At 43.2% G+C, this 12,697-nt stretch overlaps 1 protein-coding gene across 2 annotated transcripts in view; it reads left to right on the forward strand.

The window, feature by feature from the left end:
• The window catches only part of LOC113407423 (breast cancer anti-estrogen resistance protein 3-like), an 88,950-nt gene that overhangs the window by 67,282 nt on the left and 8,971 nt on the right, over positions 1-12,697 (forward strand). For both annotated transcript variants that reach the window (XM_026655924.1, XM_026655925.1), the window contains 4 exons: positions 1,823-1,951; positions 3,243-3,685; positions 6,053-6,153; positions 8,264-8,910. In XM_026655924.1, the coding sequence (XP_026511709.1) occupies positions 1,823-1,951; positions 3,243-3,685; positions 6,053-6,153; positions 8,264-8,910 (1,320 nt within the window). The remainder of the gene's footprint in view (positions 1-1,822; positions 1,952-3,242; positions 3,686-6,052; positions 6,154-8,263; positions 8,911-12,697) is intronic.

Genomic DNA, 12,697 nt, shown 5'->3' on the forward strand with positions numbered 1-12,697 from the left:
CTAACCACAAGTCACACAAGCAATTCCCTTAGACACTCCAGTTTCCCAGTATCACCACCTGTGCCACTCGTTATGGGGCCAAATGGTTATGAAAACCAATAACCCAGTAAAAGAAAAAGGGTTCTCCTGATCCCAAAGGATCAAGCCCCAGACCCAGGTCAATATACAAATTAGATCTTACCCACAAATCACGCTGTTGCCAATCCTTTAGAATCTAAAATCTAAAGGTTTATTCATAAAAGGAAAAAGATATAGATGAGAGCTAGAATTGGTTAAATGGAATCAATTACATACAGTAATGGCAAAGTTCTTAGTTCAGGCTTGTAGCAGTGATGAAATAAACTGCAGGTTCAAAATCAAGTCTCTGGAATACATCCCCAGCTGGGATGGGTCCTCAGTCCTTTGTGTAGAGCTTCTGTTTGTAGCAAAGTCCCTCCAGAGGTAAGAAGCAGGATTGAAGACAAGATGGAGGAGAGGCATCAGCCTTTTATAGTCTTTTCCAGGTGTAAGAACACCTCTTTGTTCTTACTGTGGAAAATTACAAAAATGGAGTCTGGAGTCACATGGGCAAGTTCCTGCATACTTTGCTGAGTTACAAGGCGTATCTGCCTTCTCTCCATCGGTCAGCTGTACAGCTGATGGTCCTTAATGGGCCATCCAGCAGGCTAGGCAGAGCTAACACCAACTTGTCAGGGATGTCTCCCAGAAGCATAGCATAAGTTTGAAATACAGACAGTATAGAGCCAATATTCATAACTTCAACTACAAAATTGATACACACATATAGACAGAATAATTATAACCAGCAAACCATAACCTTGTCTTAGACACCTCATTTGACCCCCTTTATGCAAGATTTGGTGCCACTACAGGACTTTGGTTGCAACCATGTTGTATATGGTCCCAGTTCAAATCAATAACATGACACCTGAAAATCGGGACAAATGGGGTCCCCATCATACATCGATTGGGATGCGGGACAAAGGGTTAAATATCGGGACAATCCCGATTTTATCGGGGCATCTGGTCACCCTAGTCACACTCCAGAGAAGGACTAAGGGCCCCAGATGGAAGCGGTACATCATTTGGGAATAGAGGGACATGGCAATCCCCTGAATATCCTGTGCTTGCTGAAAGGGGGAGAAATCCCACAGAAGATCTTATGGTTGGTATATTATAGAGGTGGAGGAATCCCCCAGAAGACCTTACACATTGTAGGGAGGTGTCCTAATGGGAGCTAAGATTTTTGCTGTCTTCAGGAAGGAATAAGGAGAATTGCCTGAAGATGCAGGGTTCAATGAGTCTGTACTTCTACTTAGAATTAAGTGTTTGAAGGGAAAATTGCCTCTAATAAGGCAGATATTTCACATGCAGCGTAAATACTGAATTGTCCACCCTGTATCTGTCCTGATAGTTTAGGATATTCTTTCTTAGAATGGGGCAAAAGAGCAAAGTTCAGATCTGAATTAAACTGCAAAGTCTTGGGGCGGCGGCTTTGGACCCATCTCTGCTTCTTATCGTACCTGGAATTCTTACTGGCAAGATGCAATTACTGAAGTGGCTCAGTAGGTGCATGTTATCTCTTGATGCACAGATGGGCCATTTATTATGCACTCAGCACAGTGTGTCGTCATTGCGCACCTGACACTAGTTTTTGTAAATTCAGATTAGAGATCAAAGGCAGGTCAGCTTTTTAAACGGAGCACCCGGCATGTTCCAGTGCCTAGTGCAGAGCGTGTGACATATGGCATGAAAGTTTTGAGGGATATAAAATGTTAATCACTAAACCTGGCAGAGTCAAACCTTTTAATCTTTATTGCAGTTTTCTAGGGAGAGGCAGGTTATGGACAACACCCCGGAAAAGCTGAAGAAAGAGTTAGAGGAAGAGCTGCTGTTGAGCAGCGAAGACTTACGTAGCCATGCTTGGTACCATGGACGCATTCCTCGGCAGGTATGTCCCTCCTGGATCTTCCCTTCACAGGCAAAGCTGTGGGCTTTCATATACAGACACAGACAGGTTAACACTGGAGTGTTACATACAGTCTGCATGAGGTCCCCAATTCAATAGAACCGGAATGCCTTCCAGTGTGAGAGAAAAGCGGTGTCTGATATTGTTTACTTAATATGCCTTGGTGAGAAATGAAACTGAGGGAAGAAATCCACTTTTTCTTATACTTTAACAAACGAAAAACCATCCAGTGAGGAGAGGTAAGAATACTCCTCTGTGCTATAGACAAGAGCTACACTCTGTCCCCTAATATTGTTGTTCAGCTGTTGGCCTGAATTTAGATTGGTATGATTATCCAGAATTGAAAAATGTTCCAATCTTCTACCTTTCTTGAGTCTGAAATTATAAAAGAGCATACTAGTAGTAATAGTAGTAATAATAATTAATAGTTATTTGGAGTCGCTATCTTTTTATTTTGGTCTTCTACACCAAAAACATCACGAGCTCCCCCTGCTGGCTCATCATCAACATGCACCTGTCAGACGCTGTTCTCGCAGTTATGAGCTTTCCTGGGGCCATCAGCAGATGCTGAAAATCAGGCAGAGCAGTCAGAAGCAGGCAGCTCTGTGGTTTGAAAATTAATGAATTAATGTTTGTCAAATGGGAAGGGCCAGCTTGGTTCAGAAAGAAACAGGGTTTTTTCAGCTTTTATGTGCATACTGCAAAAGAAAGAGAAGAATATGTGAAACCCATTTTAAGAATAGCTCTTTGTCTCTCGTGAAGTAACTGGAAGTAATAACTAAAAGACAAATTCTGGTTGCCTGCAACAATGTCCTCTAAAATTGTGTAATTGTGTGTGTGTGTGTGTGTGTGTGTGTGTGAGAGGGAGAGAGAGATCAAAAGTTGTGTTATGTACTCCAGTATTCTGAGTAACTTCATTCCCCTTCACAGATGAGTTTCTTTTGACAAATTGGGGAAATATGCACACAAACACGTGGACTGCATTCTCTGGCCCTGTCCTAGAAGGTCCTCACAGACTCCTATTGCAGAAAGTCTGTGGAATGGCCTCTGGAGTTTAGAAGGAGCCAGAATTAGAGAGGGCAACATTCTGCCCCACACTTTTCCTCCATCCTGTCTATTCTGGTTTTAAACCTGTGCTCACAGAGCAGCCAGAATTGGGCCTTACATTTAGGATTAAATAACAGGACTCTACTGATGTGATACTAGCCAAGGCTGAGTATTCCCCTTCTGACTCCGAATGTGGGGTTTTGTTTTTGTATGTTTTCTCTCTAAGGTGGCAGAAAGCCTAGTTCAGAGAGATGGAGATTTCCTGATTAGGGATTCTCTCTCCAGTCCTGGAAACTTTGTTCTTACCTGTCAGTGGAAAAACATCTCTCAACATTTCAAAATCAACAGAACAGTCCTCAGACTCAATGAAGCCTACTGCCGCATTCAGTATCAGTTCGAACTTGAAAGTTTCGACAGCATCCCTGGGTTAGTGAGATGTTATGTGGGGAATCGCAGGCCAGTATCAAAGCAGAGTGGAGCAATTATTTTTCAGCCTATCAACAGGACCGTGCCACTGAGGTGTCTAGAGGAAAAGTACGGAGTATCTCCAGTTCGACAAAAGGAATGCAATATCACTGAAGGAAAAACAGAGACTGCAAAAAGGCTGAGCCTCAGTATATACGGCGTGCAGTCCCAGGAGCACAGCTTAACCAGAGGAAATCTTTTAAGGTACTTTTCTCTTGTTCCACCATCTTCCATAAAGGGGAGTCAAGAACCCAATCCTGCTCCCACTGAAGTCAATGGGAGTTTTGTCCTCTACTTTCAAGGGGAAAGAATCAGGCCTCACGATCTCATCTAATAACTCATTTTTAAGGGCCTGATCCAAAGCCCAGTGAAGTCAGTGAAAAGACTCCCACTGGCTCCAGTGACTCCAGTGAGCTTTGGCTCAGGCCTTACGGCTGGTCCACACTAACCCCCCACTTCGAACTAAGATACGCAAGTCGAAGTCGAACTATCTTAGTTCGAACTTACCGCGGGTCCACACGCGGCAGGCAGGCTCCCCCGTCGACTCCGCGTACTCCTCTCGCGGAGCAGGAGTACCGGCGTCGACGGCGAGCACTTCCAGGATCGATCCGGGATCGATTTATCGTGTCTAGACAAGATGCGATAAATCGATCCCAGAAGATCGATTGCTTACCGCCGGACCTGGAGGTAAGTATAGACATACCCTTAGAGGACTAACAGCTGTAATAAGGAGCTTTAAGGTAACTGTCTTCAATTATATTAATGTAAAACACAGAGATTACTGATGCCATTTGAATATGGCAGCAGCCCAGTTAAGTACAGATATTCTAAAAAGCTAGATGAATGGTGTAATCAGATTTTGAAAATAATCAGCTCTAAAATATCTTTGAAAAAACATGATTTGGGGTTTTTGCAGTGAGATCCGTTTCCTCAGCAAGATGGTGTTTGCGCTCTGCAGCGCTGGTTCCTTTCACTCACACTGGTGTGACTCAGGAGCCTCTCCACCGAAGTCAATGGTATCAAACCAGTGTGAGTGAAATTGGTCTCAGTCTCTGTAAATACAATAATGGTGCAGCTTGTGCAGTAGCTTAGAAATAATAAAAATACTAAACATAAATTGAAGGTTAAAAAAAGTAAAAGGTTTGTTGTTACTCTCAAGTTGAGCCCTTTTTCTTCTGCTGCTGTGAAGAAAATGCCACAAATGGGTTAAGAGAGTTAAAAAGAGAGAAAGTGAGACGGACTAAAATAAAGTGCACTAATAAAGCTGACTGTTTGGAAGGAGACAGCCGATGGATTGTAGTTCTTCATTACTGCCCAGTTCAGGTGTTGTATTGAAAAAGTCTTAGCATGCCAGCAAAAAGGGAACCAAACTGCTATAGCAACTTTTTGACTACAAAAATTCCAAATCATTGTCTGAGATTCTCACCTGGATCCTGGAATCTGATCTACGCAGCTGGACCCATATGCCTCTATGGAGCCACCCTGACTTGAACGGGACTCTGGGGGAGGAGGGGTTAGCCCATGAAATGTCGCAGTGAAGTCAGTGGGACTTCAGACAAACGCAGAGGGGTGCCTGTGCAGCAGTGGGGTTGGGCTGCTAATGCTGTCTGCTTTTGAACTTAGAAATGCAGTTGGTAGACGCTGTTAATGCCTTTTATGAAAACTGAATGTTGGCTGAACAAGTCGTTCATCCAAAGCCTGTAAATAACTATTCGGCATCTGATTTTCCTGGGAGTGTCAACCGAAGCATGTCCGTAATTACTCTCCTGTGGCTGAACCAGGGCAGAAATGGAAGGGCAGCTTTCTTTTCTGTTAGCGCAGTGATACTCAGACTGAGGCTCGCGAACCGCAAGAGGCTCTTTAATGTGTCTCCTGCAGCTGTTTGCGGCACGTGATATTAAACCAGTGGTGTGATTTAATTATTAACTAATCAGGACATTTTTACTGTGTTATTAACCAATTGAAGTTGATAAAACAATAATAATACTTGGTCAGCCATTTTGCTGTGAGAATAAACTAAATATTTCTCCCGTCATCTGAATATATAGTTCGATAGTAAATGAAACAAATAATTCACACTCCTGTGGCTCTTTTGGGCAATGTTGATCGATAATTTGGCTCCTGAACCGCTGAGGTCTGAGTATCACTGTGTTAGAGAATGGGTTCTTAACCTGAAGGTTGTGACACACACTCCAACCAGGGGACACAACTCTTTATGGCTAGGAGAGAAAAGGAGTCACAGATCTTTCCTCTGCTGTAAGAGGGGTTCACAGCATGCAAAAGGTTGAGAATAAAGCATTAATTTCTGCCCTGCCATGTTGTATGATTACAGACCTATTACCATGTTTCACAAAGCAATAACTATCAGTACTCAATGCTCAGAGCCAGATCTTCGCCCATACTATGGCCCCTTTGGGCTGCTCTGGCAGCATAAGGGACCCTCTAAGCTGCTGTAAGTGGGAAGCTGAGGACTCCCCTTAGTTCTGGCACAACTGAAGATTGGGCCTGTATATTAAGTGTCCTACTGCACTTTAATGATATATTGTTGTGTTGCCTTTTTCCCCCCCTCAGAAACAAAGAAAAAAGTGGTAGCCAGCCAGCTAGTTTGGATCACGTCCAGGAGAAAAGATTCCCCCTAAAGGCTCACCAGTCAGAAAGCTACCTGCCAATAGGTATGTCTGTAGGCAGATTTCTAATAACTCCTTAGAAGATGCATGCCAGCAGGCAGTCAGCCTTCTACCCTGTCTTCAGGTTACATTTTAATATGCTAGAGATTTTCAGAGACTGAAGCCCACATGAAATTCACAGTCTCAAGTGTGAGAGTACTGAATACAGTTAGCATCTGATGACTGTTCAGTGGCCCATGGAAATGAAGTTGATATACTCATTATAATTACTAGACCAAGTACTCTATTTCGAAGGCACCTATCAGCTTGGTATGGCACCCTAGTGATCAGGTTTACACATCAGAAAAATGATTATTATGCTTGGCACTAATAAGTCCACTTCTTGGCAGTGTCACCATCTCAACCCTAGAGTTTTACAAGACCCTCAAGAGTTTCACTGATACCGTCCTGCCCATAGCTTCTTGAGCAGCTGCGGTAAACCTGATGCAATTTTGTACATTTCGCTGCTATTACTCAGGTAATGCAGCTAATGCAGAATCAGTACTCTGCTATTTTCCACCACTTGTTACTGCTGGTGGTTAGGGAAGAGGAAGTGGGGCAGCTGTACACTCTGTTCCTCTTATCCTCCTTTGATCTTCCTCTCTCTGCTTATATCACAATTCTGCTGCCCCATGTAACTTTCCTGGGCGGCAGCAATATGAAATTTACAAGAATGTGGTCAGTTTCATTTGCATTACCCCAGTGATAGAAGACTTACTAGCACTTGCCCAATTGCCAGAGAAATTTTGCTTACCTTCCCCCCACACCCACACCCACCCTCCGAGCTACACCCAGAGGGGAAAATTGTAAGGGAACCCCCTTCTATGCCAAACAGGAGCACTGTGTGAGGAAGCTTGCACTGAGGTTGAGTGTAGCTCTATGGATAAATTCTGGCCTTTGGTTTCCAAGGCTGTCAATCTTGAACTTTTCTAGAGCACTAAATCTGTTTGAAAAATAAAATAAAATAAAATGGGTGTTGTTGGTTTTAAACTGATTTCTAAAGGCAGGAGTTCTCAAACATTTCTGTGGTGTGGACCACACCTTAATAGAGAGATTGTCTAGTCATGAGCATCTCTCCTTCCACTGTACTCCCAGACATAATTGCACAAACTGCCTTCCTTCCCATTTGCGATTGGATGAACGGCCTTCCTCCCATTCATGATTGCAACAACATTTATGTAGCACCTATAGCAATTACCCTGAAAAGTAAAATTAGGAAAGTATTTCATGTGTGATTTATGTATTTATTTATATTATGATGGTGGCCAGAGGCCTCCAATCAGGAGCAGGGCCCCTAGACACCATACAGACATATAGTAGGAGACAGTCCCTACTCTGGAGACCTTACAATCTGGGGGTCTTTAATGCAGTGCAGCAGCTGGTAATGAGAAGTAAGACCAGCATAATGTGATCAGTCAGCTCTCTGCAGACAACCAGCAAGTGCTCCGTTGGCCACAATTTGGGAACTTCTGTCTTCAGAATCCTGCAGCCAGCCCTCATTTGATGTCAAGGGGATGTTTGCCTGTGTGCTAACTACAGGATGGGGCCTATGTGTGTAAATATTACAGTGCACACACGTTCCCCCACATTTGAGTCAACTGTCTTCTAGGGATACAGAATTAGAATCCCTGAAGTTCATTCTTTTCATACCTCACTACATGCCCAGACTCCACTTTAAGGAAGTTTTTCTTTCATTTCAAAACTTGTCATTCTTTAAAATGACTCATATGCCTCGTGTGGTGCAGCTATAAGATTCTGTTTTTATCTGGCAGATCAAGTTACAAACTCACTCCTATTCCAAGCCAGGACTTTCCAGCCTTTGTGTGCTGTGGGGATGTGGGTTATTGTCAGTGTTACCACAGGGTGACATTACAGCCCAGCTGCTCTCTGTATTTGGGATTTTGTGAGGAGAATTTGCTTGGTAGCTCATCTCTTAAAATATACGTTTTAAACAGTGTTTGACAGAATGAAGAATTTACATGATCTGAAACACTTCCCCCAGTAAACAACAACAGCAACAAAAAAAGAACTGTAAAGTGTATCTCAGGATTATATGTAGTATTGCCTTAGATGCTATTATTACATCATAAAAAATGATTCTGTTCTTCACCTATAGGTTCGAGGCATCCATCTCAGCTACCTGAAGTAGATACAAGCCCATGTTCAAATTCCCCTGCATTTAGAACAGGCAGTGAACCTACTCTAAGCCCCACAGTAGTTCGGAGGGTCGCTTCCGAGTCGCCAGTAGGAGAAGCTCTTAGAGGATCAGACAGCCAGCTCTGTCCCAAGCCTCCACCTAAACCCAACAAAGTGCCCTTGCTGAGGCAACCTCAGTCTCCTTTAGCTTGGCACAGTTCAGAGGCACACTACTGTGAATTAAACCCTGCTACCTCCATAGACTGTGGAGCAACACAGCAATCTCTGTCTCAGAAGAGCAGCTACGTGGAGCATCTGATAGCTAAAGAGAATGGATTGCTCTCATTCAGGAACTCTGAAACAAGTTATCTGATCCATGAAGATGATGCCTTACAGAGCTCAATGGATCCATTAGCAGTTTGGACAGAGATGGCTGAAGAGGGCAGCATGTTTGTAGCACCTGTTCTTGAGACAGTATCCAGTTTTAAACCAAATGATTTTGAATCCAAACTTCTTCCTCCTGAAAACAAGCCACTTGAAACACCAATGTTAAAAAGAGTTAAGGAGCTATTCACCAACAGTAATCCAAAGATTATTGCCCGGCATATGCTTAGAATGGACTGCAAGGTAATTTTTTTTTATTATTTGGTTTTTAATAATTGTAAAGGGAAGTAACTTTTCTGCATGTCACTGGATACCCTGCCAGATTAAGCTTTTTAAAAAAAAAAGATTTGAAAGAATTAAAGGAGAGATCTGGGACTAAGGTAATGTATATATTTACTTGGGGGATTTGCAGAGATTTATCAAGGGGTAAAGTTGGAAAAGAGTTTTTAGCCTCTGAAGAATGATTACAAATTTGTCTCTGGACCAAAAATCCCTCTTAGTTGTCCCTAATTTTAGACCTATATTTCCCTCCATTCCAGACAAATTTGATGTTCTCTTTATTTGTTGTAGATTTATTTACAGCAGAAATGCTGACTCATGAAACTGAGATTAGGAAAAATGGTATTTATTCTGAAGGAATGAATCCCATATCAGAGAGAGAGAACACCACACATTGCTCATGTTACTGGAAGGCACTCAGATACCAAAATGGTGGGCATGAGATAAGAACCTGAATAGAATACAATCTGTTTTAGCTTCCTGTCTGAATACTGCTCTGCTAACCCTTGTTTGGGTCTTTGGGCCTTGACAGGATGAGAGGTAGTGGAAGGTGGCTGCAGAGCCTTTAGATGCAGTTCTCTCCTCGCATGCCATTTGTATCCTCTAGTTGCACACCTTGGTAAGCAGGGCCGGCTCAGGCTTTTCTGCCACCCCAAGCAGCAAAGGAGGGGTGTGGGGGGGGGGAAAAGCCGTGATCGGCGGCACTTCGGTGGCAGCTCAACCGCGCCGCTTCATTCCTCGGCGGCAATTCGGCAGCGGGTCCTTCGCTCCAAGATGGACTGAGGCACCCGCCACTGAATTGCCGCCGAAGACCCAGACGTGCCACCCCTTTCCGTTGGCCGCCCCAAGCACCTGCTTCGTTCGCTGGTGCCTGGAGCCGGCCCTGTTGGTAAGCATCAGAAGCGTGCAGATATTTTTACAAGGAGGCAGGCTTTGTTATACAGGCAAATCGTTGAGCAGCGATTCTGAACTCAGCAACATGGAAAAAGGAAGAGAGAAATTCAAGTACAAACAGCCCTTTTTACAGGATAATGATTTTATTTAAAGGGAACATGAAACCCATTTGAATTCTAAGTCATTTGAAGTGGATAGTTGTGAGTGCTGTATCCATTAGAAACACAGTATTTGAGAGAAAGAGTGGTATGGCTCACACTTCTTCGGTGTGAACCTGGTTCCAGATCCTCAAAGGTATTTAGGCACCCAATTCCCATTGAAATCAGTAGCACTGGGTCTAATGAAATCCAGGGGAGTTAGGGTATGTCATAATTGCAATGCCTATGATTCAAATGACATGAAACCCACACATCTTCTGGGTGTGGTGTTCTGTCCCATCTAGTGGCACTGAGACCACTTAGAGAGCAATTAATGAGTCTGCCCTACAGCCTTAGCTAAGAGGTTTTTTGCTCATGTGACAGAAGCTCATGCACTAAGCTCCAGAGGCCCCAGGTTTGATCCCACCCGCCGACGACTGGGATCTGTCAGCATTACATGGAGTAGCATTTCAAATAGCATTTCCTTCTTACTGCCATCAGCTCCATTACACTCCTTCTATAGTCATTAGAATTGAATGGTTATTGATCGATTCTAAATAATGGTAGCACCAGCCAGCCCACTGCAGAAAGAATGGAAAGGCCTTTCCAGTCCTGCTGCTGCTTGTTAGGAGTGCTTCACTGCGAAAGCATACTCAGGGTTTGTTAGTTTAAAAAGGGCGCTGGAGGCCAAAGAGATGGTGCATTGTAGTGATTTCCTAATGGCATATTTGTGCACTCACATGAGGCTATGTAGGTGAAATCAGTGCATCAGTTAATTCAGCCAGTCATTTGGGAACTATATTAGTGAGAAGTGATATTGTTTCTAATTATATTAAAAAATGTACATCACCTGCCCAATATCCAGAGGGGGGCAATGGCTCCTCCAGAGGCAGAAATGGATAGTGCTGTTTGTTATAACTCAAAACAAACTCTTCTCTCCAATGTTTACTGTAAAACTTGCCTCATAAAGATACAGCATTTGTCTCATCTGCTACTCACTGAGCATGAGATTTAGAAGAGCGTTGGTCAGTTTTTAAAAAACATTTGCGTGCTCAGTGACCTAGCAAGGGCTTTTTCTCCCCCTCTGTGGTTTCTAATAACTTACACAGAGAACTGCAGTTTCTCCAAGACTCATTTAGGAGTCACGTTGGCGAATGGGACATGTGACTACTGTCAGCCATAAAAATGAACAAATGGTGCTGCAGTAATTTCAGGTGTATTGAGTAATGACAGGTAAACCTGCCTAACATGGATATTACACTGTAAGGTAGAAAGAACCGGGTTGTGCCAGTTTCCCCAACAAAATGCTACTGCTAGTACTCCCCCAATGCTAGTATACTTACTAGTGGCTCCACAGCCCCAAGGGAGCATGATTAGCCAGGTAGGGGGGTGGTTAGCATACCCACCCTAACCACCTGCTGGCATCCACCAGTAGATGCTGAGGTAGCATACACCTGTTTCTTTCTGAGGCAGTGGCACTGGCTGCTTCTAAATGTGCTCCCCTAGGCCCTCCTGAGCCATTCTGATGCACATGTGTCCCTCATACACAGAATGGCTCAGCGAACCTCCACTTAGCAGCTACACCTCTGCACCACCCTTCCGGAAGAAATGCCAGAATTTGGCTACCTTACAGTCATAGAATCATAGAAGTATAGGACTAAAAGGGACCTCATCAGGCAGGAACTACTAAACCTAGACCATCCCTGACCGTGTTTGTCCAACTTAAAAATCTATAGTGATGGGGATTCCACAACCTCCCTTGGAAAACTATTCCAGAGCTTAACTACCCTTATAGTTAGAAAGTTTCTCCTAATATTTAACCTAAATCTCAGTTAATGCAGTAATGTTCACAGTCCTCTTTATAATAGCCCTTAACATATTTGAAGACTTATGAGGTCCCCCTCAATCTTCTTTTCTCAAGACTAAACATGCCCAGTTTTTCAAACTTTCCTTATAGGTCATGTTTTCTAAGCCTCTTTAGAAAACTAATAGTTCTAATAATCGCACTTCTCTAGCCCTTATTTTTTTCAAAGCCCAGCGCAATCTAACTAATCTAGTACCTTTTCTCCTTCTACCGTAGAAGTTTTAAAAATGGAATTTTAAAGCCATCATAATAAGAAGAATGGCTTTCAATCTAATAGCAAAAGTGTGTGTTGAATGAAGTGATTCCCTTAGATGTACCCTAGTTTAGTAGGAAATCTTAGCGGCTGTAATTAGCCTAGCAAACTTAATTAAGACCTCTGCTTCCATAATGGAACATTAAAAGATCTGTAACAAATGTGGCTGGAGATGCTTCTTTCTGATGGCTACATTCACTCGGTTTGACTCTTTCAAAGTGCCTATGGGTTCTCTTTCAATCTTGCTTATTCCCCCTGATCCTGTGACCATCAGACTAATTTAGATGCAACCTGAAATGACAACCTGTTCTCTGCCTGTGCTGCTGGGATTGAATGATTGTCATCTGTCTGGAATTGGTTATATACTATTGGTAGCACAGAATTCTAAAGTATTACAACAGATTTGCATACAAACAGGGCCACATTAAAGCCTGCACACTATAGATTTGTGTGTAGGACCCAAGCTCCTGAAGTCTGATTACATCAGAATCTCAGCTTTCATTTAAAAAATAAAGTTTGTAGCCCTCAGAATTGTGAAGGAACACTCAGACATTTACCAGGTGTAACTGAGGTAGTGAAGTCTGCTTGTCTGCAGAAAGCCTG

The sequence above is a fragment of the Terrapene carolina genome, unplaced genomic scaffold (genome assembly GCF_002925995.2).
Source record: "Terrapene carolina triunguis isolate 2854851 unplaced genomic scaffold, T_m_triunguis-2.0 Scaffold211, whole genome shotgun sequence".
NCBI lineage: Eukaryota > Metazoa > Chordata > Testudines > Emydidae > Terrapene > Terrapene triunguis.